The sequence below is a fragment of the Macaca thibetana genome, chromosome 1 (genome assembly GCF_024542745.1).
Source record: "Macaca thibetana thibetana isolate TM-01 chromosome 1, ASM2454274v1, whole genome shotgun sequence".
Taxonomy (NCBI): Eukaryota; Metazoa; Chordata; class Mammalia; order Primates; family Cercopithecidae; genus Macaca; species Macaca thibetana.
Window position 1 is genome coordinate 129037101 of NC_065578.1, and position 25984 is coordinate 129063084.

Here is a 25984-nt window from a genome sequence, read left to right on the forward strand (position 1 = left end):
CTCTCTTCATGGCTGTGGCTGAGCTACAGGGTACATTGTACCAGTGAGTTCTCACCTGTACCAACGTCTGCAGAATTTTGGGAACTACAAGGACAGAGGAGAGGATGACCTCACTCAGATGGTGGTTGGCAAGAGACGTCAGTTGTTTGCCATGTGGGCCTTTCCATAGGGCTGCTTAAGTGTCCCACAGTATGGGATCTGGCTTTCCCCAGGGCAAATGAGGAGATGGGGAGACAGAGAGGAAGAGGGAGGGGGAGGGGGAGGAAGAGGGAGGGGGAGGGGGAGGGAGGGGGAGGGGGAGGGAGAGGGGAGGGGGAGGGAGAGGGAGTAGGAGCCATGACTTAGCCTTGGAAGTCACATGCTATCACTCTGTCTTTTTTTAATTGGACACACATACCAACCATGATTCGCTGAAGGAGGGGACCACACAAGGGCATGAATACCAGGCAGGGATCATTGGAGGTCATCTTGGAAGCTGCTACAGGGGAGCAGGTAACCAGCAGGGAGCCTCATCCGGAGGGTGGTATCCTCTTAACCCCTTCCTGCTCAGCTCATCGTTCCTCTCTGCCCCTACTGAGGGAGAAGTGAGGGGAAGACTGCAATGACCTTATGAGGGAAGCAGGACCAGTAGAGATGGTCATCTGCATTTTGCAAATGAGGAAAGCCAAGGCACGAAGCCTGACTCCTGTGTGCTCCCACAACAGCCTGCATGTGTAGCACCCACAGCCTTAACCATGCCTCATGGATTTTAGGTGTTCATAGGCCTGTCTCTGCCATTGTATATGGCCCCTCACACTCCACGTTTGTCTCCGCAGCACCTGGGCTAGGTACAGAGAAGCAGCCACAGCCTGTTTGGAGGAAGCCAAGCCGGATCTGCTTTCCTCCAGCTGCTTTCCTCTACAGCCACTGCATCTGCCCCAGGGCACAGCTGTGCTGGGTATGAGGAGGCATTTTTTTTTTTTTTTTTTTTTTTTTTTTGAGACAGAGTTTCACTGTTGTTGCCCAGGCTGGAGTGTAATGGCACAATCTCAGCTCACTGCAACCTCCGCCTCCCAGTTTCAAGCGATTCTCCTGCCTCAGCCTCCCTAGTAGCTAGGATTATAGGTATGTGCTACCACGCTCGGCTAATTTTGTATTTTTAGTAGAGACAGGGTTTCTCCATGATGGTCGGGCTGGTCTCGAACTCCCGACCTCAGGTGATCCACCCGCCTAGGCCTCCCAAAGTGCTGGCATTACAGACGTGAGCCACGGTGCCCGGCCAAGGAGGCACGTTTAAGAGCAGGCCACACTGGCTGGAGGGCATGGTGGGGCGGGGTGGGGTGGGGTAGTCCTGTGGGGTGTGTGAGGAGGGGAGAGAGAGGCTCCCTGGCACAGTTCAAGCACTTCGAAAGGGCAATAGCAGCTTCCTCTGCTGGAGGGAAGCATGCTGTGAGGAGCACGAGGGTGGAATCCGCCTGTGCCTCACACAGTGCCCAGGCAACTCTCTGCTGAGGAAGGCTTTCAGCGGGCAAAGGTCCTCACCGTGCCACACTCCCACCCCCAACACCATCCTGATTTGAACCCAACCTTGGGTGGCATTTCTGTTTTTGTGTCCCAGAATCCCTCCAGAGGCTTCTAGCTGGGCAACTCCTCTTTAGTGTGGCCTGGGGCTGCCTCCTTCTGACAGAACACTTAGAAGAAATTCTCACCTGAAAACCCCACCTGAGACCTGTGAAGTGCCCCACCCTGCAGGCCGCCCCCCATTCTTCCCTGCTGAGGTGAAGCGCTGCCTCTCATCCTGACGGGGCTACACCAGTCCTTCCTTCCCATCCTCGCAGCACCAAAGAAACCAAAACCCACGCCGAAGTATCAGAAACGTGTATTCTTTTTCTTTTAATAGTAAACCTCTTTACAACAAATATAGTGAAAGAGTTTTCAAACAAAACTCATAAGAATCTCGAGGACTTTTGTCTTTTCTTATTGTGTAGAATACTAAGAAAGCATCACCATACAGCACGAAAAGAAATATTGAAAACAAATCAACAGCCTCACACTTGGACTCGCCCTGCCCCAGGAGCCAGGAAGAGCCCCAGGAGTGTGGGTGATTGTCAGGTGTGGGGGCGGGGCACCTCCATGGCCCGTCCTGCCCCTCCCTTCCTCGTCCTCACCACCTCCCTCCCTCTGGGACTTGAATGGGGAAGAGGAGAGAATCCAGAGTCTCCATTCCAGCCTCCCTCCCCCCATACAAATGCCATTCCTTCTACCAACCGCTTTAAGGGGTGGAGAGAGGCAGCAGAGGGGAGAACAAGGAGTTCCCAGGCTCCATGTCTCCTCCCCTCCACGAAAGCCTAAACTTACCCCTCACCCCACCCCAGGGGATTCCAAAGAGTCAGTTAAAAATATATAGAGATATAGATATTTCTAGATACACTTTTACATTTCTGTCTCTCCAAACAAATAAATAATCAGCAAGAGAAGGTGCATTACTTCCTTCCTGTCCAAGGTGGGGAGGGTTGGGAGGGGGTCAGGGGTCAGTCTCGCTGCACCGAGCGTGCTGTTGAGAGGGGAGGATGGTGTGTTCCATTGAGGTGGTGGTGGGGGGGTCCTCTTGCCCACTGTCCCTGAAAGCTGTGGGAAACCTGGGGAGGGGAGGGCCATTAGATGACTCCAGTGGTTACTTTGGCAAATGCCCAGTTCTTCAGAGGGAGTGGGTGGAGGCGAATTTGGCTTGAGAGAAAGAAGCCATTAAGTCCCCATCTGAGGTCTGGGTTCCCAGGGACCCATTCATCTGGCCGCCCAGGAGCCCCTACCCCCAAGAGAAACCTTCGGATACTGAACTGCAGAAATGTCACATATTCACAGACCACCCTGTCCCCAGGGACAGAGAAGAAAGGACACAGAAACATCCACACATGGTAATCAAAAGCCAGGTTTGCCTTTATGAGGCAGAGGGCAAAACTGGTGAATATTGCACCGTGAACTGCAGGGGCCCTCACCCCCACCCCGTGTTTAATGGTGGCCAAGCCTAGTCTAGAAAGGTGGGCAGACTAATGGTGGGAATAGCCTGAGAAGGGAAGGCCAGTCATTCATTTATTCAGCACCTATCATTCAACCATTCACCCATTCAGCATTGATTGAGTGCCTACTATGCACCAGGCACTGGGCGAGGCTCTGGGGATGCATGCATGAACAAGATTACACCCTGGCTTCTTTCAAGCCCTGGATCGAGGCTCATCAGTTTTTGAAACTTCTTCTAGAAGCCTGCAGGGGAGGTGGGAAGGCTGGACGTGCTGCCCCCACCCAGTCAGCGGATTGGGGTTAAGAGTAAGAACGGGGCCGGGCGCGGTGGCTCAAGCCTGTAATCCCAGCGCTTTGGGAGGCCGAGGCGGGCAGATCACGAGGTCAGGAGATGGAGACCATCCTGGCTAACACAGTGAAACCCCGTCTCTACTAAAAATACAAAAAATTTAGCCGGGCGTGGTGGCGGGCGCCTGTAGTCCCAGCTACTCGGGAGGCTGAGGCAGGAGAATGGCCTGAACCCAGGAGGCGGAGCTTGCAGTGAGCCGAGATCGCGCCACTGCACTCCAGCCTGGGGGACAGAGTGAGACTCCGTCTCAAAAAAAAAAAAAAAGAGTAAGAACAGATCACTGCTCAGCTGAGGGAGAAGCTTGCTTCACGGAGGAAGAGGGACTTGAGTTTTGCTCTGAAAGCAGGTCTGGGGTTGGAGAAAGAGGGTACTCCAGGAACTGTGTGTCAAGCATGGGCAACTAAGTGGACAAATGTGGGTGGAAGCAGAGGTCCCTGGAGGGAGAGGCCCTGGCAGAGGTAGGGCTGCAGGGAGAAGCACAGAGGGCTAACTGCCCATCCCCCCAACTGCAGTTCAATGCGTCAGAGCTGAGGGTGAACACAGGGAAATGAGCAGGGAAGATGGGAGTTGGGGTCCCAGGGCTGTGGAGCTGGAGCAGCCAACTGTCCCTTTGTAAACACACACCAGGCACACTCAGACTCAGAGATGCTCCTAGAGCTCCAGTCATAGATTTGCATACACACTCAGCCAGGCTCAGAGACACACAGAGGCACACCCATGCAACCACACACACACATAAATACAAAGGTACACCCGTGCAACCAGACACACACACGTGCACACACATAAATACAAAGTTACACTCAGACACATAAACACCAGATGCCCTCATGAACACACTCAGGTACACGTGTGTACCTGCACAGAGGCCCCTCTGCTTCTGGTTCCTTCCCTGCATCAAATATGGGAATACTGCAAGAGGCTGGGTCATAGAGGCGGGCAAAGACGGTCGGCTAACACAAAACTGGGCCTTGTCTAACTCTACTCTCCAACTGGGAGGAAACCCCAAGGGAGCACCGCACCCCTTGGGCAGAGGAGCTGGGCTTGTGTGAAGGAGTGGGGTAGACAGTCTGCCTGCATACGTCACCCCAGGCCAGGCCCCTTAGGGCGGGGGGTGACCCTAGAGAGCAGGCTGGGAGCCTGCCCACTCTGGTTTGATCTCCGATCCTGCCTGAGGTCTCAGGACCCCGTACTTCGGCTGCCCCTGGGCCCCTTGCCCACTGCCCCGCTGAGGAGGCAGCAGAGAGGGGCGGACTCAGAGGAGGGGAGGGGAGCAAGAACAACAGCAGAAGAATCTCATCTGTACAGTACGGGCCGTTTGAGTCATTATTATTACAATATACTTTGACAAAAATAGAATCTCATTTCATATCAATACAACAACAACAACAAAAAACAGTTTCCTGGACTGTTACACCGCTAACGTTTTCCAAAGGTCGCTATTTACAATTACAGTAGCCAAGAGGGAAGGTGGGATGCGGCCTGGAGGTGGTGGGACAAGGAGGTAGCCAGAGACAATGGGGGCGCCAAGAGCAAGGAGGCGGGGTCAGGAGCAGAAGGAGCTAACAGGAGAAGCTAGGGAGAGGGGCCAAGGAGGAATGAGAGAGGTGGGACCTCTACGGACCCATCCGTAGGACCTCCCACCCCACAGACCATCCCAGTGCCCACTCACCCAGGTAGTGTGTGTGCAAGGCCAAGGACGTCCCCTCACCACACTCGCCCCGATGAAACAGCTCTGGCCTGGAGCACCCCAGGGAAGTCCAGGCCGACTCTCGCCCCAGCCACCTCACTGAAGACCCTCTCCCCATTCTCCCTGCACATTGTGGCCAGCTTTACAGGGCTGGTGTCAACTGAGGGGTGGGGAGCTATTGCACTGTATATCTTAGAGAAAAGCTGGGGAAGGGAGGGGCCCAATTTGCCCCCTGCCTAGCCCTTCTGCCCTCCTCAGCCCTCTCCTCATGGCTCTCTGTCTTTCTCTCCAAATGTGCTTCCAGAGAGGCCCCCACCTCAAACCCCTGTCCCTAGCCTCAGATTCCCAGGCTGCCGTCCCAGCCCAAAGCTCAGCCAGCACCCACACACCTTGGGGGTGCAGCACACACAAGAATCAGCACAGGTGTGGCATGTGTGTGTGCAGGGGCATTTGGGGGCCAGGCTTAGGTCTTCTGCTCCATGTGCCTATGGCTACATGAACCCAAAAACAGAGACCCTTTTCAGAACCTCTGCCTCACTTTCCCCTTGAAACACAAACCCACCCATCAAGCCCACTTTGGGGTTTCAGTCTAGAGTGTGGGTTTCTGTTGTTTGGTAGTTTTTTGGTTATTTCCCTCTATCTGGGGGTGGGGTGGGAGGGCTCCACATGCAGGGCTCGGCACCTGTCCTTTCCCAAAGGCCTACTGGGCCCCCCACCCCCTTCCTGCAGCATATGTGTACAACGTGCAAAGTGTCCCCCCTTCCCGCGAAAAAGAGAGCCCCCCAGCCAGTGAAAATGGTGGGGGGTACAGAAAGAGGGGATGAGAGCATCCCCCTCTCCAAAGCGAGAATCCAAATTAAAAAAAATATAATAATAATAATAATAATATAATAATTATACACAAATGTAACCGTCAACAGGACACGGAGCACAAGAAAGGAAGTGGGGGTCGAGCGGGAGGAGCCCGGGGCAGGGAAGGGCAGGCGGTGAGATTGTCAACTCTTCATCAGGGAGGTTGAGAGGAGGGGAGTGGGAATCGTCACTTTAATGTCTGTGAAGAGAGGAGATGGAGAAGGGGGTGTGAGGGGGTGGCCCAGGCTACGGGTATGCACCCCCCACTCCCCTCTCCCCATAGGGCCAGGATTCTAGTGGCAGGGCCAGCTGTGAGGGGAGGAAGTCATCGAGCAGAAGGACTAATGCTGGAGGGAGGGAGAAGATGGGCCTTTGGCAGGGGTGAAGGGGTGTTGGTGCTGCCCTAGAAGGGCTGGCGGAAGGGCTAGCCGGCCACAAGGCCTCTTGGGTGGGAAATAAAACAGGTTAGGGGGCACGTGGGGCAGTCCCTGGGTGTAGCAGACACGCAGACAGGAGAGGTGATGCTACAGTACCCAGGTATCGAGCCGCATCCTCTTCACAGCTGAGCCCTCAGCCTCAGGCTCTGGGGCTGGGCGCAGCAGGCCCAGTGTGGGCCCGAAGTCCCCCCGTCCGTCATCCCGGTCCCCCGTCTCATAGGATCCCCCGGCTGGGCTGCTGAGACCATCACCAGGCTCAGGGCGGGCAGCTGGGAACACAGCTGGAGGGGGAGGCGCAGGGCTGCGCTCACGGCTTGGGGACACCGGTTCTGACTTGATGCTGATGTGGGGGTGGGTGGTGACTGTGAGGGCAGCACCCACGTGGGGCAGGGGGCTGCCCGGGCTGGAGGCAGGCAGTGGAAATGGGGTACAAGGGATAAAGACAGAGGGGGTGAGTGACAGAACAAGGGATAGGACACCAGACAGAAAGTGAGACAGAACAGAGGATGAGAATGTGGGGAATGGGGTATTGGGGAGAGGTAATTGGATGGAAAGTGATCAGAAGAGGGTCGAATGAAGGGAAGAGAAGGGAAATAAGAAATATTAGTTCTCTTTCCATCCCATGTCATCTTCTGCAACCCAGGGCCCCCCACCTCCCACCCTCTACCCTGGGGCTGGCTCTCAGAAGGGGTTCAGGGTGAGCCTCTTTGGTCTATACAAGAGACCCCAGGGGTGCCACTGTTGTCTAACAGACTGTGCAGTGCACAGCCTCACAGGATGTCCACCAGAACCCTGCAGGCAACCCAGCTCCCAAGAGGCCCCTCCTCTTCCCACTCCTCAATTCTCCCTTCCCACACACTCACATGGAGTCTCCCTAGGACTCACATGAGGTTGCTGAGAGATACAGGGACCAGGTGAGACTGTTGCTGAGGTGGCTGTTGCGGCTGCTGAGGCTGCTGTGGCTGTGGCTGCTGTGGCTGCGGTGGCTGCTGCTGTGGAGGCTGTGGCTGCTGCGGCTGCTGGGGCTGCTGTGGCTGTTGCCAGGCGGTGACGTTGCCTAGCGACAGCCCCCCAGGCGAACTGAAGGCTGGTAAGGAGGAGAGCTCTGCACTGGTCAACTGGTAATCTGCATGGAGGAAAAGTGAGGATGAACCTGGAGTTGGGGAGAGCACAAAGGCTCCTATGAGGGAGCTGCCTCCAGGAAGACGGTGGGGATAAGGGGACAGGGAGTGTGTAATGACAGATGTAAAGAATTCAAGAAGACCACAAAAATTCAGTGAAGATGGTACTCAGAGTTAAAGAAACCTAAGTCATAATAACCATGAGGTGCTGTGTTTTAACAGGATGAAAAAAATGTGTTTTTTGTTTTGTTTTTTTGAGATGGAGTCTCACTCTGTTGCCCAGGCTGGAGTGCAGCAGTGCAATCTTGGCTCACTACAACCTCTGGCTCCCAGGTTCAAGCAAATCTCCTGCCTCAGCCTCCTAAATGGCTGGGATTTCAGGCACATGCCACCACACCCAGCTAATTTTTGTATTTTTAGTAGAGATGGGGTTTCGCTATGCTGGCCAGGCTTGTCTCAAATTCCTGACCTCAAGTGATCCACCTACCTCAGCCTCCCAAAGTGCTGGGATTACAGGCATGAGCCACCGCGTCTGACCAAGGTGGTTTTTTTTTTTTTTTTTTTTTTTTTTTTGAGACAGAGTCTCGTTCTGTCCCCCAGGCTGGAGTGCAGTGGCACCATCTCCGCTCACTGCAAGCTCCGCCTCCCGGGTTTACGCCATTCTCCTGCCTCAGCCTCCTGAGTAGCTGGGACTACAGGCGCCCGCCACCACGCCTGGCTAATTTTTTGTATTTTTAGTAGAGACAGGATTTCACCGTGTTAGCCAGGATGGTCTCAATCTCCTGACCTCGTGATCTGCCCACCTCGGCCTCCCAAAGTGCTGGGATTACAGGCGTGAGCCACCGTGCCCGGCCAAGGTGGTTTTTAAAAATAGTGTTGAACTTAAAAAAAAAAAAAAAAAAGTCAGCTGGGCGAGTGGCTCATGTCTGTAATCCCAGCACTTTGAGCGGTCAAGGCAGAAGGACCACTTGAGCCCAGAGTTTGAGACCAGTCTGGGCAACATAAAGAGACTCCACCTCTACAAATAACTTAAAAAGTAGCTGGCCGGGCGCGGTGGCTCAAGCCTGTAATCCCAGCACTTTGGGAGGCCGAGACGGGCGGATCACGAGGTCAGGAGATCGAGACCATCCTGGCTAACACGGTGAAACCCCGTCTCTACTAAGAAATACAAAAAAGAGCCAGGCGAGGTGGCAGCGCCTGTAGTCCCAGCTACTCGGGAGGCTGAGGCCGGAGAATGGCGTGAACCCGGGAAGCGGAGCTTGCAGTGAGCTGAGATCCGGCCACTGCACTCCAGCCTGGGCTACAGAGCGAGACTCCGTCTCAAAAAAAAAAAAAAAAAAAAAAAAAAAAAAAAAAGTAGCTAGGTGTGGTGGCATGCACTGTAGTCCCGGCTATTCAGGGGGCTGAGGCAGGAGACTTGCTTGAACTTGGGAGGCTGAGGCTGCAGTAAGCTATGATCATGCCACTGCACTCTAGCCTGTGGGACCCTGTTTCAAACAAACAAACAAACAAAAATCATGTGTAGGTATCACTTTCATAACAACAATTTAAGGCCGGGCGCGGTGGCTCAAGCCTGTAATCCCAGCACTTTGGGAGGCCGAGACGGGCGGATCACGAGGTCAGGAGATTGAGACCATCCTGGCTAACATGGTGAAACTCCGTCTCTACTAAAAATACAAAAAACTAGCCGGGTGAGGTGGCGGGCGCCTGTAGTCCCAGCTACTCGGGAGGCTGAGGCAGGAGAATGGCGTAAATCCGGGAGGCGGAGCTTGCAGTGAGCTGAGATCCAGCCACTGCACTCCAGCCTGGGTGACAGAGCGAGACTCCGTCTCAAAAAAAAAAAAAATAAAAATAAATGAAAATTAAAAAAAAAACAATTTAAAAAATAAGAGGATGGAAAAACGTAAGTAGAGAAGGTCTATGTCTAACTGTCGTCTTTTTTCACCTGGCAAGTCTCCAACTGCCTTTTTTTATTTTTTTGGTTCAGTCTCTGTAGAGACTGTCAAAAACTGCCAATGCCAATTATATTTCAAGTCATCTTGGTGAGTACTGGTAAAGTTTTCAATTAGCAACTATAACACCTTGAATAAGCCTCATTGACTATGATATCCCACTGCCCAAAGCTCCAATTGCCTTTCTAAGGTAGTGGGGAGCCCTGGTAAAAGCTTGGTGAATAGGGCTTCAGAGGCAAATCCCTGCAACTACTATTCCACCTCCGGCACAGTCCCCAAGCCTCCTCAACTGTCAATACCTAAAATTTATAGCAGCAGGGTTTGAGCTGCTGTGCCCATACACACATGTAAACATAGAGGACACAAGTTATCCCCTGAGGCCTCATGCCCATGGGGCAGAGGGGCTGCAAGGGCACCATGCCAGGAGCACAGCTGGTCAAGGTTCCAGCAGATATCCCCATGAGGGGGTGTTTACTACGTCATAAAACGTCTACCTTAAAGAAGAAACTGATGTTTGCACTGTCACAGAATAAATAGAATCACGGAATGTTTCATAATTTACACAGCACTGTTGTTTCATGCTGTATCCTGTTTGGGAGAGTTTAGAAAATGTCCTCCGTGGACATTTTCAAGACCAGCCTGGCCAACATGGTGAAACCCCATCTCTATTAAAATACAAAAAATTAGCCAGGCGGTGGCGTGCACCTGTAATCCCAGCTACTCGGGAGGCTGAGGCAGGAGAATTGCCTGAACCTGGGAGGTGGAGGCTGCAATGAGTGAAGATCGCACCACCACTGCACTCCAGCCTGGGCAACAGAGTGAGACTCTGTTTCAAAAAAAAAAAAAAAAGAAAGAAAGAATTTCTGAAAGAAAGAACATGTCCTCCCTGAGGCTGCACTGTGGTAGTGGGAGGGCTGTGATGGGGAACGCACCCCTCAATCATCCTAATACTCCACCACTATGCCATTACTCAGCGAGTCATTTGCTCCAGCCCTCTGTTTTTATGCAGGGAAGATAATATTATCTCTGCAATATAGCAATAAGGTTAAAGGCATGAGCTATGAGGTCAAACTTCCAGGCTACCTCCACTTAGGCCATGTGACCTTGGGTAAGTTACTTACTCTGACTATAAACTGGAGGTAATAATCCTACCTACATCACACAGCTGTTGTGAGGATTGAGCAAGTTGGTACACAAAAAGCATGTAGAACGGTGTCTGGTTCATAGAAAATAATCAAAAGATTTACCTATTATTACTTTACAAATGAGGCAACTGCAGCCTCAAGTTTGAGGAACAGGCTCCAGGTCATGGAGCAAGCCAGTGGCAGAGATAAGACAGGACTCCAGGACTCTATTACCTTTCAATCTCACTCTAGAGGGGGATCTGTGCTTGGCTGTAGTTTCCTAACGTTGGCCAGGAGTTTTGAAATGCTTATTTAAAAAGCAGAGCAAGGGCAGAAACAGGCCCTAGAATCAACTATTTCTTTTTTTTTTTTTTTGGAGACAGAGTCTCGCTCTGTCACACAGGCTGGAGTGCAATGGCGTAATCTCGGCTCACTGCAACCTCCGCCTCCCGAGGTCAAGCGATTCTCCTACCTCAGCCTCCCAAACAGCTGGCATTACAGGCGCACACCGCCACGCCCGGCTAATTTTTGTATTTTTAGTAGAGACGGGGTTTCACCATGTTGGTCAGGCTGGTCTTGAACTCCTGACCTCGTGATCTGTCCACCTTGGCCTCCCAAAGTGCTTGGATTACAGGCATGAGCCACTGCGCCCAGCCAGAATCAATTATTTCTAACACTTGTTTTACAAACTAGGAAGCCAAGCCCAGAACAGTGCAGCCCAAGGCCCCTCAGTGAGTGAGTGGTGGAGACTAGCTCCCAGCCCTGCACTGTCCCACCAGATTCCAGCCCTATCTACTGGGAGGCTTGGCTCCCCAAGGAGGAGCATGGCCCAAGGCCACCTGGCAGCCTACTGGTCTGCTCCCAGAGCCACCACAGCCAGGCCTCTGCAGCCAGTGTCAACAAAGGGCCAGGCCCTCACATGAGGCATTACCATAGCCCGATTACCCCCAGCCGGAACTTGAACTGCAGCCAAGAACTGTAAACAGTGAATAACTAAACAGCAATGTGTTCACTGGGGTTTTGTTTATATACCTAGGGTCACCTGAAAACACCTGCTGTTTAAACTGAGATCTGCTTAGCTGCTCCTGTAACAAGAGGAAAGGGAGCCTGTGGTCTCTGAGAGAAGATGAGAAATCTCACACACTTCCCAGCAGGGCTCCAAGGGTGGCCCAGGGGCAGAAACTGCTTTCATACCAGAGTGACAGATGAGAATCTTTAAGTCTAGCCTTCCTGAGTGCCTGTCCCAGGTTGGCTGACACCAACTAACTTTCCTCCAGCTTCACAAAGACTGTGGGCCCAAGAAGATGGCAGAAAAACAGAAAACCACCCTCATAGAGTCCCTGATAAACAGCTCCAGAAAAGTGGTCTAAAAAGTGATCTGAGGTGCCCTCTGCCAACTGTCACTGTCCCTAGGCCACCCCACCTTCAGGGCTGGTTTTTTTGGTTGGGCCCCAGAGGCCCAGTGGCAGGGCTGGAAAAGCCTCATAGACCTCCTGTCTACCCACTCCTCTTACAGATGGGGAGACGGGCCCACAGGGTGTATCTTCTGAAGCAGCCGTCTCTGAAGTTGCCAGACCATAGTAGCCTGGGGCTGGGCACACACATGCGTGCACATGCAAGGGAGAAGGGGCTCACAGACACCTGGGTAGTAACTATACACAGACATACAAGCCAGAGTCTGGTCCCTCAACATGAGGCAGTCCCTCCAGCTCTCTTACCTGCCACGAGGGGCTTTCCTATACAGAGGGCTGGGTTCTGGATTTTTCTTTTTTTTTCTTTTTTTGAGACAAGAGTCTCACTCTGTCACCCAGGCTGGAGTGCAGTGGTGTGACCTCGGCTCACTGCAACCTCTGCCTCCCAGGTTCAAGCAATTCTCCTGCCTCAGCCTCCCGAGTAGCTGGGACTATAGGCACATTCCACTACACCCAGCTATTTTTTTTTTTTTTTTGAGACGGAGTCTCACTCTGTTGCCCAGGCTGGAGTGCAGTGGCGTGATCTCGGCTCACCGCAACCTCCGCTTCCCAAGTTCAAGTGATTCTCCTGCCTTAGCCTCCTAAGTAGCTAGGATTACAGGCACATTCCACTATACCCGGCTTAATTTTTTGTATTTTTAGTAAAGACAGGGTTTCACTGTGTTAGCCAGGATGGTCTCGATCTCCTGACCTCACGATCTGCCCACCTCGGCCTCCTAAAGTGCTGAGATTACAGGCATGAGTCACTGTGCCCGGTCTTTTTATGTTTGAACTTTTCCTTTTTTTTTTGGAGGGGGAGTCTCGCTCTGTCACCAGGCTGAAGTGCAGTGGTGTGATCTTGGTTCATGGCAACCTCTGCCTCTCGGATTCAAGTGATTCTCCTGCCTCAGCCTCCAGAGTAGCTGGGACTATAGGTACATGCCACTACACCCAGCTTATTTTTGTATTTTTAGTGGAGACAGGGTTTCACCATGTGGCCAGGATGGTCTCGATCTCTCGACCTCATGATCCGCCCCCCTCAGCCTCCCAAAGTGCTGGGATTACAGGTGTTAGCCACCACACCCGGCCTGGGTTCTGGATTTTTACACGTGGGGAGGAGGTGGGATTTTGTGGGTATTTGCACTGGTGTCTGGTACCTAGCATGGTGCAACTCTGGGAGGCTTGGGGAAGGGGGAGAGGTTTATGGGTCTTTTGGTCCAGACTAAACTCATCATAGGAACTGGCCTGACATAACCATTCACATGTGAGAGAACCTGAGGAAGGCAGAGGTCTCTAGCTGGAAAGAGCCCAGGTTCCCCAGCCACATGAATGCTCTGAAACCAGGGGACAAGGCATTTCCTTACTGCCAAGTCCTTCCTGACACAGCGGCTTAAGAGTACAGGCAAGGATGGCTGAGAGTATCACAGACTGTTCCTATGCAGGTGTGAGTGGGTGACACAGGCCAGGATGGCCCTAGGGACTCAGGACGGCCTGGGCACTGGGCGTCCTACCTGAATTCTTCTATCCAGAAACCTTTCTCATGTCCTTAAGTGACTCTTTACCTTCAGATCCCCTTCTCCAACCTTCCTCCCTCTTCCTCCTTCCCTCCCCCATCATCATTCCACAACCATGCCAAAATTAGAGAGACGCTTTTCTTCCCCCTCCGCCTTGCCCTGGAGCCCCCATTTGGCTTTCCCAGGAAGCTGGCAAACTGACCCTGACTGTGTTTTCTCTCTGGCCTCCTCAGCCTCCTTGATCTTTTCTCCCTCATTCCTTCATTCTCTTCCAGGAAGCTTTTCTGAACTGACCATGTCCCCCTCACCACTCCCCATACCTGGAGCCTAGAGATTGGTCAGCCTGAATCATCTGCAGACCTGCCTCTGTCCTGTCTCCTCCTCAGGCTGCAGGCTTCCTGAGGACAGAGGCTCCCTCCTCCATTAAGTACTATTTAAAAAATACACAATGCTGGCCAGGCACGGTGGCTCATGCCTATAATCCCAGCACTTTGGTGGATCACTTGAACTCAGGAGTTTGAGACCAGCCCAGGCAACATGGCAAAACCCTGTCTCTACTAAAAATATAAAAATTAGCTGGGCATGGTGGCGCGTTCCTGTAATCCCAGCTACTCAAGAGGCTGAGGCATGAGAATCACTTCAACCCAGGAGGTAGAGGTTGCAGTGAGCCAAGGTCACAGCACTGCACTCCAACCTGGGTGACAGAGACTGCCTTAAAAAAAAAAAAAAAAAAAAAAAAAAAAAAAAAAAAAAAAAGGCCTAAATTTGACTCTCAGATGAAACAATGCATAATTTGTTAGCATAAGTATGTCTTTGGTGCTGGGCACAGTCGGTAACACAGCACTTTGGGAGACTGAGGCAGGAAGACTGCTTGAGACCAGGAATTTGAGACTAGCCTGGGCAACAGAGAGACCCTGTCTGTACAAAAAAAATTTAAAAAGAGCCAGGCATGGGGGCATGTGCCTGTAGTCCCAGGTACTCAGGAGGCTGAGGCAGGAGGATCACTTGAGCCCAGGAGTTCAAGGCTGTAGTGAGCTAAGATGGCACCACTGCACTCCAGTCTGGGTGACCGAGTGAAACCCTGTTCCAAAAAAGAAAAAAAAAAGAACCAAAAACCCAAAAATAAAATATGTCTTTGGGACATACATTAGCAGAAGAATGTTTTTGGGACACACTTGTACTAAAAAACTACTTATTTTATCTGAAATTTGAATTTAAAAGCATTCTTTGCTTTTATTTGCTAAATCTGTTAACCATAATTAGGTGCGGGCTCCCCCAAATCAATGGCCCTCCTCAGATGGGGCCTGTCCGGGGGATAGCTAGCATTTCTGTCTGGCCACTGCCTGCCCCAAGCCCAGGTGCACACATGCACATGTCACATGAACACTCACCTGTGTTGTAGGCAGTGGGCATGGAAGAGAAGGGGAGGCCCTGGCTGAGTAAACTCGGCGTTGCCACAGAAACCACTGGGGTGGTGAGCGAATGGGTAGACTGGGAGACCCCAAGGCGCTGGGCATTGTTCTGTAGGAGAAAACTGTCTGTCAGGAGGTGGCTGATAGGTGGGCAGCTTCATGCTGGCCCTCCATCCCGAGGCCAAGGTGGGGTCCCTGAATCCCAAAGCCAAGGTGGGGTGTCTTAGCACGGAGTCCCCCACAGACACACAAAGACACGCTGGTGCATTCACAGAGACACTCAGATCCATGGAGGGAAACATGCACACAGAGATTCACTGACACTAACACACGTGCAAAGATAAAGGCACGTGTGCTGGCCCTGTGGCCCCAGCACTGACACTTGCCCAGCCTCCCAGTGCAGAGTGAGGGGAGACATCGTCCATGCCCTGTCCCTCTGGAGCCCACTCTCCATCCATCACACTGCAGCACACGCCCCGGCAGAGGCGTGCTGGCATCTGCGAGGGGAATGTGGGGCCTGGCGTGGCGTGTGCCTGCGCGTATGCACACACGTGTGTGGGGCTGTCAGCTCCATCTGCCGCTGAGTCACTTGTTTATTCCAACTCCACGCTGGGGCCGAAACTGCCGCCGTGTTGGCCGCCAAAGCCTGCCTGCCTTTTCCAGCCTCTCTGGCCTCCCGTCAGGGAGATGGGGAGGGAGGAGCCCCCGCCCCACTCCTGGCTGGGGGTGAGTATGTAAGTGTGTGAGAGAGAGGAGGAAAATGAGCAGCTGTGCATGCCTCTGAGTGCCCGTGCCATGGGCTAAGTGCAGGAGGAAGCACAGGGAGACAGGGGAGGTGGGAAGCCCCCACCAAGAAGGACAAGTCCAGCCTGGTCCTGGGCCTTGGCTTCCTCTGAAACACTGACTTCTCCTTCCAGCTGACCTCCCTCCTAAGAAGGATCCTGTCCTGGATCCCAAGAATGCAGTATGGGCCTGAGTGGAGTCAGACTAGTGCCCTAGTCCAGGGCCTAGTACAGGCATCAGGGTGGGGCCTCTGAGTCCTGGGCTGGCCCACTCCCCCTCGCACACACACATACAGAGAAAGGCATGTCTGAATGAATGTAACACCACATGCAGACATTCATGTACACACAGGCACACACACACACGCGCCTGACCTCTCACCCCCGCCCCATTCACCTCTGAATCCCACTTGGCACCTAAGCACAGCTCCTGGCAACTAAGCGAAGAAGCAGCAACAGTCTGCGCACAGGCGAGAGGCCAAGGATGCACACGTACTTCATGCTGAGGGACCGTAGAGCAATACCCAGAATTCAAAGCCACAGCAAACAGCTCACAGCCTCACTTACCAGATCTAAATGGTCCTCAGTCTGAGAGCAGAAATAAAACCAAGGGCATGTTCAGTCTCTGGCCACTGCCCTCCCCCACACCTCTGTCCCCACAGCCGTTAAGAGTCACTTCTCTGCATAAGAGTAGGATGGCTCTACCCAGCTTACAAAGGCAGAGTCACTGTCCTGACTGATTTCCAGAGACGCTCCATCCCAATCTCTACCATTTAGGAAATGCTCACAATCTAATCCCCCATCCCTTCTGCTGTAGTGGCAAATCCTTTCTATAATCCTCCCCATCACAGAACCTTCTCTCTCACCTCCTGTCCCTTTTTAGTGCCTTAGGCTGGTACTTCTTGTGTTGCAACCTCTTAAAAGGCCCTCTGGGAAGAAAAAGCTCATAAAAAGTCATGCTTCCATGATCTCTCTCGGGAAGTCCTAACTGCTGGCTAGTCTTCATCTCTCCTGCTAGAGGTCTGCTCTTTCCCCTGTCCCTACTCTTCCATTCCCCAGCCCCCACCCTTGGCCCAGACACCCACTTACCAAGTGATGCATTAACCCCTTTCCTGCCTGGGAAGTGATAACTCGCAGGTCGGGCTTGCGGCTGGGGGCTCCAAGCTGGGTGCCGTGGGTGGGTGGGGGTGGAGACTTGGCAGGGATGACCTTGTTTAGGCTGTTGCCATTGGCCACAGGGAGGAGGCCAGGGGAAGCCCGAGCACTGACGTAGCCATTTCCTGGAGAAGTGACAACATGAGGGTAAAAGGAAAAACATGGGCCTACCCTTCAGCCCTGTTAACTTCCCCACACCAATACTCCTGTCACCTGGAACCTCTCAAAGCCACACTCAGGCTTTGAGTAGCGGCTGAGCTATCTGATATTCCCTAAACACTTCATGTCTTGGGAATAATGGGAGGCAAGTACCCCTTACTCCTGAATCTTTAGGTTCATTTCCCTAACTCCAAGCTACATGTGATGGGACTCGGTGATGGGACTCTGAGGTCCATGGGAAGAACTGGAAAGCAACCATTGCCTCTAGGCTCTGCGACGGCCAAGAGGTTCTTCTGTACCCAAGCCTCTCCCTGTCTTCTCTCTTCTTTAGTCTCCACAGGCAGGAAGTCCAGCATTTTGAGATCCCACAGTCTCCCCCAGACAGGACCCACCATGACCAGGATGTGGAAGGGGCGGCAGCCTGGAATCTGGGCCTCACTGAGAAGCCTGGTCACCATGACAAACCAACAACCACTCGGACTGCTCCATTTGCCGTGAGCTGGGGGTGGATGATGTGATTTGGATCAACACGTGACAAGTTGCCAACAGCTTGGGAGAAACAAGCCATTCACTGTTGGTGATGGTGTTATTGGCACTGGGAGACAGATAACACAGCCACCACCATAATTAGCCTGGTAATAACAAATGTAATAACCATCTTTTATATCTGCTCCATATTCTACAATCACACAGGCCTTTCACACATGTATTATCTTATTTAATCCTCACATTAACTCTGCAAGACAGACAGGACATTAGCCCTGTTCACAGAAGAGGAAACTAGAGCATGCTTGGGAGAAGTATAACGACTTGCCCAGGGCCACAAAGCTGGCTGGAGGCCAAGTGAGTGCTCTCTCCCACTTTCCACATGCTGGACTCAAGGGTCTCTATGTATCACTGCTCCCTTGAGGTCTACAAGCATTTCTCTGACCTTCTCCTTGAAGAGGGTGACACTCACCAACTCCTTTAACTTCCTGACCCTGTGACACAATTATCACCAGGGAGGTATTACATAGTGCCCCAAAACTGAGCTGGGGGATGCTGAGGTCCAAGGATGTGAGGGTGACCACAGTCAGAAATGCCTCCTTGCTCTGTCCCCTAAGAGCACACTGTTGCTCTGGAAGTGTGTGCCTGCCTCCATCCCAATTCCGGGATCACTCTGGGAATGGCAGGAATGTCAGGGTGACGTCAATCATGACATTCGAAGTCACAGTCACCCAGCCGGACAACGGCACAGGGTAGGAGGGGCTGTCGGCTGCCAGGGGTGGGGGACAGCCGACAGCCTTTCTTCTGTGGCTTATTTTTTTATTTTTTATTTTTTTGAGACGGAGTTTCGCTCTTGTTGCCCAGGCTGGAATTCAATGGCATGATCCCAGTTCACCATAATCTCCACCTCCTGAGTTTAAGCGATTCTCCTGCCTCAGCCTCCTGAGTAGCTGGGACTCTGTAGTCTCATGAGCCACCACATCCGGCTAATTTTGTATTTTTGGTAGAGATGGGGTTTCTCCATGTTGGTCAGGCTGGTCTCAAACTCCCGACCTCAGGTGATCCATCCACCTCAGCCTCCCTAAGTGCTGGGATTACAGGCGTGAGCCACCACGCCCAGCCTCTTCTGTGGCTTATGTATGTGTGCTCACAAGTGCACATCTAACATCTGGATACTTCTGTAAGAGGGAGAATGCACGTATGTGTGTGAGAGACTGCGTGAGTGTTTACGTGAGTCTGTCCCTATTGTTTGTCTGGGCAACGCCCGGCATTCTCATCTTCCAGATTCCAACCACACTCAACTGCAAAAACTTGGGTCTTCCCCTCCAACTAGAAATGCTGGCCCATTCTCACAGTTTGCCCAGAATTCCCTGAGCCTCCATCTCTGCTGATCATCCACACCAATCACTGCTACAGAAAACAAAATCCAGGGGCTTAAAAATCTCTAACTGATCTTCATCCAGTTCTGGCTCTGGGATCTTCCTCTCCTCTCATCTAGGTCCTTCCTGGTTCTAGGACCCGGTCCTGGTCCTTGGACCCCCTGAGGCCACTGAGTGGGCACCCCTCCCCACCTCCAGGTAGAAGGATAGCTGCACTCACCGACAGGGCTGGGGCAGGCTCCGTTAGCACTGTTCAGGTCACCCCCTAGCATGGCCCCTGGAGGAAAAACAGAACCAGGATGAGCTGACAGCACTCCCCCTTCAAGAGTGAGTCTTGGGGACTGAACATGAAGAGATGACCCCAGGAGGAAGAATCATACTCCCTTCCCTCAGGAGTCACACAAATGGGAGAATGCTGTGGTAGTGAAGAGAAATACTGGCCGTTGAAAATGGAATCCCAAAGTCCCCATCACATCTCATTTCCACCTCACCTACCCACCTGCCAGCCCACTCACCTGCACTAGCTGGCCGCTGGGGCAGACCAGGAGACACACTGTTCCTCTGTAGTGCTGGCTGCTGGGGGGACAGGAGCCGCGGGTCCGTGAGGGATGACGTCACCAGGGAAGGGGTGACCAGGGAGCCGCTGGGATTGCTGAACTGCAGTGAGCTCTGATTGGACACGGGCACCGTGACAGGCATGGCAAAGTTGGGGGCCGGGACAGCTGACTAGACAGAAAGATGGAGGGGCAGGATCAGGCCAGGTCGACCCCTTCCATGGATCCCACTTTTCCTGGGAGGGCAGGCAAGGGTTCTTCTCATTTCCAGGCTACACGTCCTAGGGCCAGCAGTTCAAGCTCCCTGCCCTGTGCCCTTGTGGAGTCCTGCCTGCCACTCCCAACAAGGAAGGACTTTGGGGAGAAGCTCTGGGTCCATTTCTGGCCCAGAGAATGAGAACAGGGCTCTGCTCACTGCAGACAGGACCAGGGACACCCCCTAATGGAGGTGGGTTAGTCCTCAGCCAGGCAGGACACACGGGGAGTAGGTTAGAGGCCCTGAGAACAGACCCAGATTCACACACACGGCTGTTAAAGGCTTGTGCCACAAGTCGGGACATCATTTCTCTTGCAGTCTCCACCCAGTGGCCTGCTGCAGAGAGAGCTCACCCCCACCTCGCTGCCTTCCCCTTCAGCAGTTCTGCTTTCCCTACACAAGGCTGAGTGTCTCTGGTTGGGCTATCAGAGAAAGCCCAAGCAGGCCTCTCCCCCAGAATAACATCTGGACAAAGAGCACATTCCACTTTGCTGTCCTCTAAGGATCTCATGTCATCTACACACTTCTTGCTGGCGAGGGGGACACTCCAGGCCTCTCCAACTTACAACTTATGCTCCATCCCAGTAGAGTCTCAGCAAGGGATGCAGGTTTATCATGACCAAGGTCAGAGGTTCCTCAGAGATCACTAAGAACCCGAGCATGGCTCAGAGCGGAGCACCCATCAGGGCAGCCGAGAGCCAGGGCGCGAAGCCACACCATGCACCACAGGGAGGCTCTGCTCCATGCGACTACTCACGGCCAGTCTATAACTCTGCATCATTTTATCAAACTCCTCGTCTATCTTTTTATATTTCTCCTCCGTCTGGGGGGTCAGGGCAAACACCTCGTCCACCTCAGGGCTCTCACATTCCCTGTGCTTCTTGTGCAGCGCCTGGGGGGAAGGGGCCGGAAGGGGGGGCCAACAGAGACAGAGTGAGTGGGGCTCACCCCATAGCGCCGGAAGAGCCCGTCGAGCTCCTCGCTGGCGCGCCGGTACTTGTCCTCCAGCAGGGGGCTCTGTTCCAGCGAGTCCTCCCCGTCGGGCTCGGGGCTGTCGCAGCCGTTGAAGCCCTTCTTCCTCAGGGTCTGTAACCGCACCACTGCCATCAGCTGGGTGAGAGTCCTTCCCACCCGCCTCACCTGAGTTCCTCCCTAAGGGCCCCCTCCTCTTCCCGGACCTCCTTCCTCAGGGTTCCCAGAATCTCCCCGGCCCCTGACTCAATGTAACCTGCCCCTCCCCACTGACAGTGCCTCCTGGGGCACCGTGTGAAGATCGGCTTGGTAGGAGCCATCAGAACACAGAGAACAGGGCTGGAAGGTGAGCCTAACCTGGGGGTGCCCTTGGCAGGGAGACATGTACTTCCAAAGTGACAGGCAGGGAGGGGGCTTCCAGGGGATGGGCTAAGGGGCTGGTGCCCTGGGCCAGTCCCTGCCTGACCACTCTGTGGTAAGCCCTGACCAGAAGGTACTGAGTTCTCCAGGGGGAGGTAGGCAGGGGTCTGCTCATCCCAGCCCCTGGGCTCTGCTTAGAAGAAGAGGAGGAACAGAGAAATAGAGATGGAGACAGAGAGAGCGGGGAATGGGATGTGGAAAAGGAAAGGGGGATGAACACTGAGTCCCTACTGTGACCACCCCACACTCTAGTGGAGGCACAGCTGGGGGATCTGCAGTAGACTCCAAAGCTGCCCTCTTCATGCTCAAAATAGCTTTACAGATACTTGCTTTGTCTTTAAAATGAAGGCAAATTTTACCTTCTAGTCTAGAGTAAATCTGTCTTCTCTAACATAAAAATAAGGGACTTTCCTCCAAATCTCTGAGTAGGCCTGTGGCTTCCCAGGCACCCTCTTCATCAGCACAAGTTCTGTACCCCCAAGGTGCACGCACCTCAGTGTGAGAAGCAGGGACATTCAATTCACACAGCACCCTTCAAAGCAGGTACTGGCCCCATTTTGTGGAGGTGGGCACCAAGGCTCGGGAAAGCCTAAGCACCTGCCCAAGGCCATGTGGCCAATAAAGGTCAGAGCTGAATTCCAAAGCCTATGTCCTTCAACAGTTCACAATGTTGGCTCTCTTTGAAACAGAAAATAGAACCACCAGGCCCACAAACAGACAGAGACAGCAGGAGAGATGGAAACAAAGAGGGAGATTTAAAAAAGGAAGAGGCAGGTGCAGAAGCACACCAAAAGATGGAGAAGTGGGGAAAGAGAGACAAAGAGAAAGACAGGATGCAAGAAGGCAAGAGAGATGTTACATCACGCTGGACGACAGAAGATAGACTCTTGGAGAGGGCAGGGTGGGTGTGGGCCGGCAGCCTGGCACTGGCCTGTTCACCTGAACTGCCCTTGCTTCCTCCTCAGGCCCCGGGTTTGTGTGATGGGAGGAGGGTTTGTATGTGTGTGCACACAGGTGAGGGGCTACAAGGGGCATGTATACCAGGGTGTGTGCAAAGGCAGGTCTGCGTGTACATGCAACGCGGGCATGTGTCCATGTGGATGCAGGCAGGGGGTGTGTCCTGGTGCCTGTATGTGTGGACCCACCTCGATGATGTCGGCATTGGTGCGGCTCTCGTGTGGCTCATTGTACTCCGTGTACTTGAGCAGCACCTTGTCCATGTCGGTGCTAGCGTACTGGAACAGCTTGTTGGAGTGGTTGAAGATGATGAGTGCGATCTCGCAGTCACATAGCACGCTCAGTTCATACGCCTTCTTCATCAGGCCAAACTTCCGCTTGGTGAAAGTCACCTGCAGAGAAGGATGGGTGGGCGGCCAGATCTGGCTCAGTTAAGGCCTGACTGGGAGTCCCAGCCTACAGATGGCTGGACGTTGCCCCTGCCCTCAGGAGCCCCCATTCTCAGTGTGACACAGCCCCTGGTCTCAGAGTCCCTGGTTTGGGGAAGGACCAGGCTAGTGCTTGCAGGGCTGAGATACAGCCCAGAGTCCACTCACTGAAGGGGCAGGAGTCAGGTGGACAGAACTCCACACCTCTGTGCTGGAGGCTATGAAGAGGTCAGTGGAGAAGAAGAGGGGGAGGATTCCTGTTGGGAAATGGGGAGTGCCTGGGGGTATGACCTAAGGCTTGCATATGGCTCTGGGATGGGAACATGGGCTCATCTAGCTGTGGCAGCAGATGGGCCTTGGAATCCTGGGACACAGAGCTCCAAGAACTGCGAAGAGGTTGGGGTTCCTCTTCTCCCAATCTCCCTTCCCCTTCTGTAATAGCTCATAGTTTCCCCTCTTCCACAAAGCCCTCTTGGAATGCCTGGAGGGAGTAGAGGCAGAGGCCTGCTCCCTGCCCTCACCCGCTTTGTGTGGCTCTAAGACTTCCCTACCTGTCGGTTCCGCTCGTCGGTGATTCGCTGGATCTGAATCTTTTTCCTCCCCATCTTCTCTGAGGGTCGTCGTGCTACGGAGGGGAGGGGCTCGCTGGGTGGTGGATCTTGGCACACCTTACACTGTGCTCATGAACAGTCTGGGAACAGTGCTCAGTTCATGGTCTGCAGGATACCTTCTGCACAGCCTCCTGGAAGGGGAGGGTCATGACAGGACTCTGAGCCCCCAAAACCCCCAGCCCTGCTCCCTGGGCACACAGGCCAGGCTCGCAGCACCCCTGTGAGAGGCTGGCAGCATCTGAGCTCCACCCTCAACATGAGGCAATGCTGTCTGAGGCAATGGTATGCCACAGCCAGGCACAAGCTGGAGCTCACACCAAGGCCCAGGCTCTTTCTCCTTGGTCACTGCTGTCCTCAGGCTCTAGGTCAGAGTAAATGGACCTCCTGGCTTCCAAGGGTCCGGGTCTCAGAGAATATCCCATGGCCCATTCTTCTCTCTAGAACCTGCTTGTAGTATGGACACCCGGGTGCTCCAGCTGCTCCTCTGGCCTAGAACCATGGTTCCCATTCTGGAGCTTGGACTGGAGACAATGCTGAGAGGACATCTGCCCAGTCAGTGAAAAACAAGCATGGTATACCTGGTGCCAGGATGGGATGTCTCTGGTGCCCCTGGCTCAAGAACATACCAGAGCTGGGGCCTGGAGTCCTGTAGTGGGGCCTGGGGTTGTAGCACCCACATCTCCCTTCAACTAGAGTTCCTCCACACCAATCTGTTTCTTCAGTGAGCTTAAGCCTAAGGTTTCTTTTTATTTTTATAAGCCTAGTCAAGTGCAGAAATGAGAAGAGAGGAAAGAGTAGAACAAGGAGTTCGATCGGTAACTGACTGTGAACAATCAATTGAGCTAACTCACTACCTTCGGACACGCCCAGCCTAAGATTTTTGTTTGAGGAAAGAGTTGTGCTGCTTAAAACAATGAAACCATTCCTCTAGACCAGGAGATGGACATTTTGGGGCCAGATAGTAAATATTTCAGGCTTTGCAGACCATACAATCTCTGTTTTAACTACTCAACTCTGTCACTGTACCATGAAAGCAACAGACAGCAACACACAAATGAATGAGCATGAGCATGGCTGTGATCCAATACAACTACATTTACAAAAATGGGCATGGGCCAGATTTGGTCCACGGGCCATAGTTTGCTGATTCCTGCTCTAGCGGTATGTGCCACATCTAGAATCCAAGCTCAGTCTAAGAGTAGTGCTTCCCAACCTTGCACATCTTGAAGCAGACAGAGAAAATACAGGGCCAAATGATACACCCTGGGGAGGCCACTGGCAGCCAGGCGGATGCAGGCACCAGGCAGAGAACTTGCTGTCTCAGGACACCTGTAACCCCCTCACAGCCCACTGGTTGAACAGCTCCACGCTAAAGCCAGGAGGAGAAACAGCCCCTGCACTGCACAACTCCAGGAGGCACCATAGGATGGGAGGGGGCTCAAGGATGGCAGCACAGCCTGGGCCAGAAAAGGTGCATTCTTTCCAGTGTGGGCAGTGCCTACACAGGCTGGGTAAGTCCTTGGGGACTGGAAGGGCCCAGGATGGGATGGAGGCACGGAATGACTTCAGGGCCCCTCCAGCTCTGATTCCAGGAGTCCTTGCATCAAAAGTGGAGCTTTCTGGAAGATGTTGGAAGAGGACAGTGAACTGGGGCCCAGGCTTTCTAAAGCCACTCTATTTGGGTCCTGGGAGAAGCCTGGACCAGAGAATGCCCACCCTCCCCTCCAGAGCTCCCCTTCCATAGAGCCCCATGCTCAGAGACCCTACTGCAGAGTCTAGGGATGTAGACCCCCATCCACTGTCTGATCCTCTGCACCCACTGCCCACTACCTGGGTAGAGGTGTTTGATGACAGAGAACAACCCCTACCCCTACCCCCCAGCTCCCACTGCCAATGGCTGCTGAGTTTCCCTGGAGTCTTTCCAGCCCAATTCAACATGGCCCCTAAGGTACCACAGTAGATGCTAAAGTTCATCCTTGGTCTCTTGCTCATGAAGGAAGCGGGAGAGGAAAGACATGGAATCTATGACTGGGGAGGAGCTGGGAATACCGGCCCCATTACCAAGACTGCTCCCCAGCCCAGCTGGAGAGCTTCTGCTCTGCCTGGATATCTACAGAACACAATGCAGATAAATGCATTGCTCTTCAAATGATCCCCTACCTTTCTTCTTCTTCTTTTTTTTTTTTTTTTTTTGGTGGTGGTGGTTGTTTTTTAAGATAGGGTCTTGCTCTGTTGTCCAGGCTGGAATGTACAATCACAGCTCACTGCAGCTTCAACCTTCCAGCCTCAGCCTCTCAAGTAGATGAGAATACAGGTGTGTGCCATCACACCCCGATAATTTATTAATAATTTTTTTTTTGGAGATACAGGGTGTCGCTATGTGGCTCAGGCTGGTTCAAACTCCTGGGCTCAAGTGATCCTCCTACCTCACCTCCCAAGTAGCTCGGACCATGAGTGTGTACTGCCATGCCCAACTAATTTTTTGACTTTTTTTTTTTTTTGAGACGGAGTCTCACTCTGTCGCCAACACTGGAGTGCAGTGGCATGATCTCGGCTCACTGCAACCTCTGCCTCCCTGATTCAAGCGATTCTCCTGTCTCAGCCTCCCGCATAGCTGGAATTACAGGCACGTGCCATCACACCTGGCTAACTTTTGTATTTTCAGTAGAGACGGGGTTTCACCATGTTGGTCAGGCTGGCCTCAAACTCCTGACCTCGTGATACGCCCGCCTCAGCCTCCCAAAGTGCTGGGATTACAGGCATAAGCCACTGCGCCTGGCCAATTTTTTGACTTTTGTAGAGACAGAGTCTCCTCCTATGTTGCCCAGGATGGTCTTGAACTCCTGGGCTCAAGCAGTCCTCCCGCTTCAGCCTCCCAAAGTGCTGGGGTTAGAGGTGTGAGCCACCTGTCTGGCCTCCTCTTCCC

At 53.1% G+C, this 25984-nt stretch overlaps 1 protein-coding gene and 1 non-coding gene across 8 annotated transcripts in view; both read right to left on the reverse strand.

Annotated features, from left to right (window-relative positions):
• Nucleotides 1–1846: 1846 nt before the first annotated feature.
• Nucleotides 1847–25984, reverse strand: part of MEF2D (myocyte enhancer factor 2D) — a 38912-nt gene continuing 14774 nt past the window's right edge. For 2 of the 7 annotated variants that reach the window (XM_050754243.1, XM_050754244.1), the window contains exons 2-12: nucleotides 22999–23189; nucleotides 22208–22411; nucleotides 20619–20756; nucleotides 19376–19586; nucleotides 19081–19137; nucleotides 16771–16961; nucleotides 16249–16269; nucleotides 14879–15008; nucleotides 7211–7451; nucleotides 6422–6728; nucleotides 5905–6087 (exon numbers count right to left, since the gene is read on the reverse strand). In XM_050754243.1, the coding sequence (XP_050610200.1) occupies nucleotides 6076–6087; nucleotides 6422–6728; nucleotides 7211–7451; nucleotides 14879–15008; nucleotides 16249–16269; nucleotides 16771–16961; nucleotides 19081–19137; nucleotides 19376–19586; nucleotides 20619–20756; nucleotides 22208–22411; nucleotides 22999–23052 (1566 nt within the window). In that variant the 5' untranslated portion in view covers nucleotides 23053–23189 and the 3' untranslated portion in view covers nucleotides 5905–6075. Of the gene's footprint in view, nucleotides 6088–6147; nucleotides 6729–7210; nucleotides 7452–14878; nucleotides 15009–16248; nucleotides 16270–16770; nucleotides 16962–19080; nucleotides 19138–19375; nucleotides 19587–20427; nucleotides 20563–20618; nucleotides 20757–22207; nucleotides 22412–22998; nucleotides 23190–25984 lie in introns of those variants that run through there. The other 5 variants (XM_050754256.1, XM_050754252.1, XM_050754263.1 and 2 more) reach the window with 5 other exon arrangements.
• On the reverse strand, nucleotides 9434–9571 carry LOC126944352 (U4 spliceosomal RNA). The gene has a single exon (XR_007722014.1). It is a non-coding gene; the product is annotated as a U4 spliceosomal RNA (small nuclear RNA).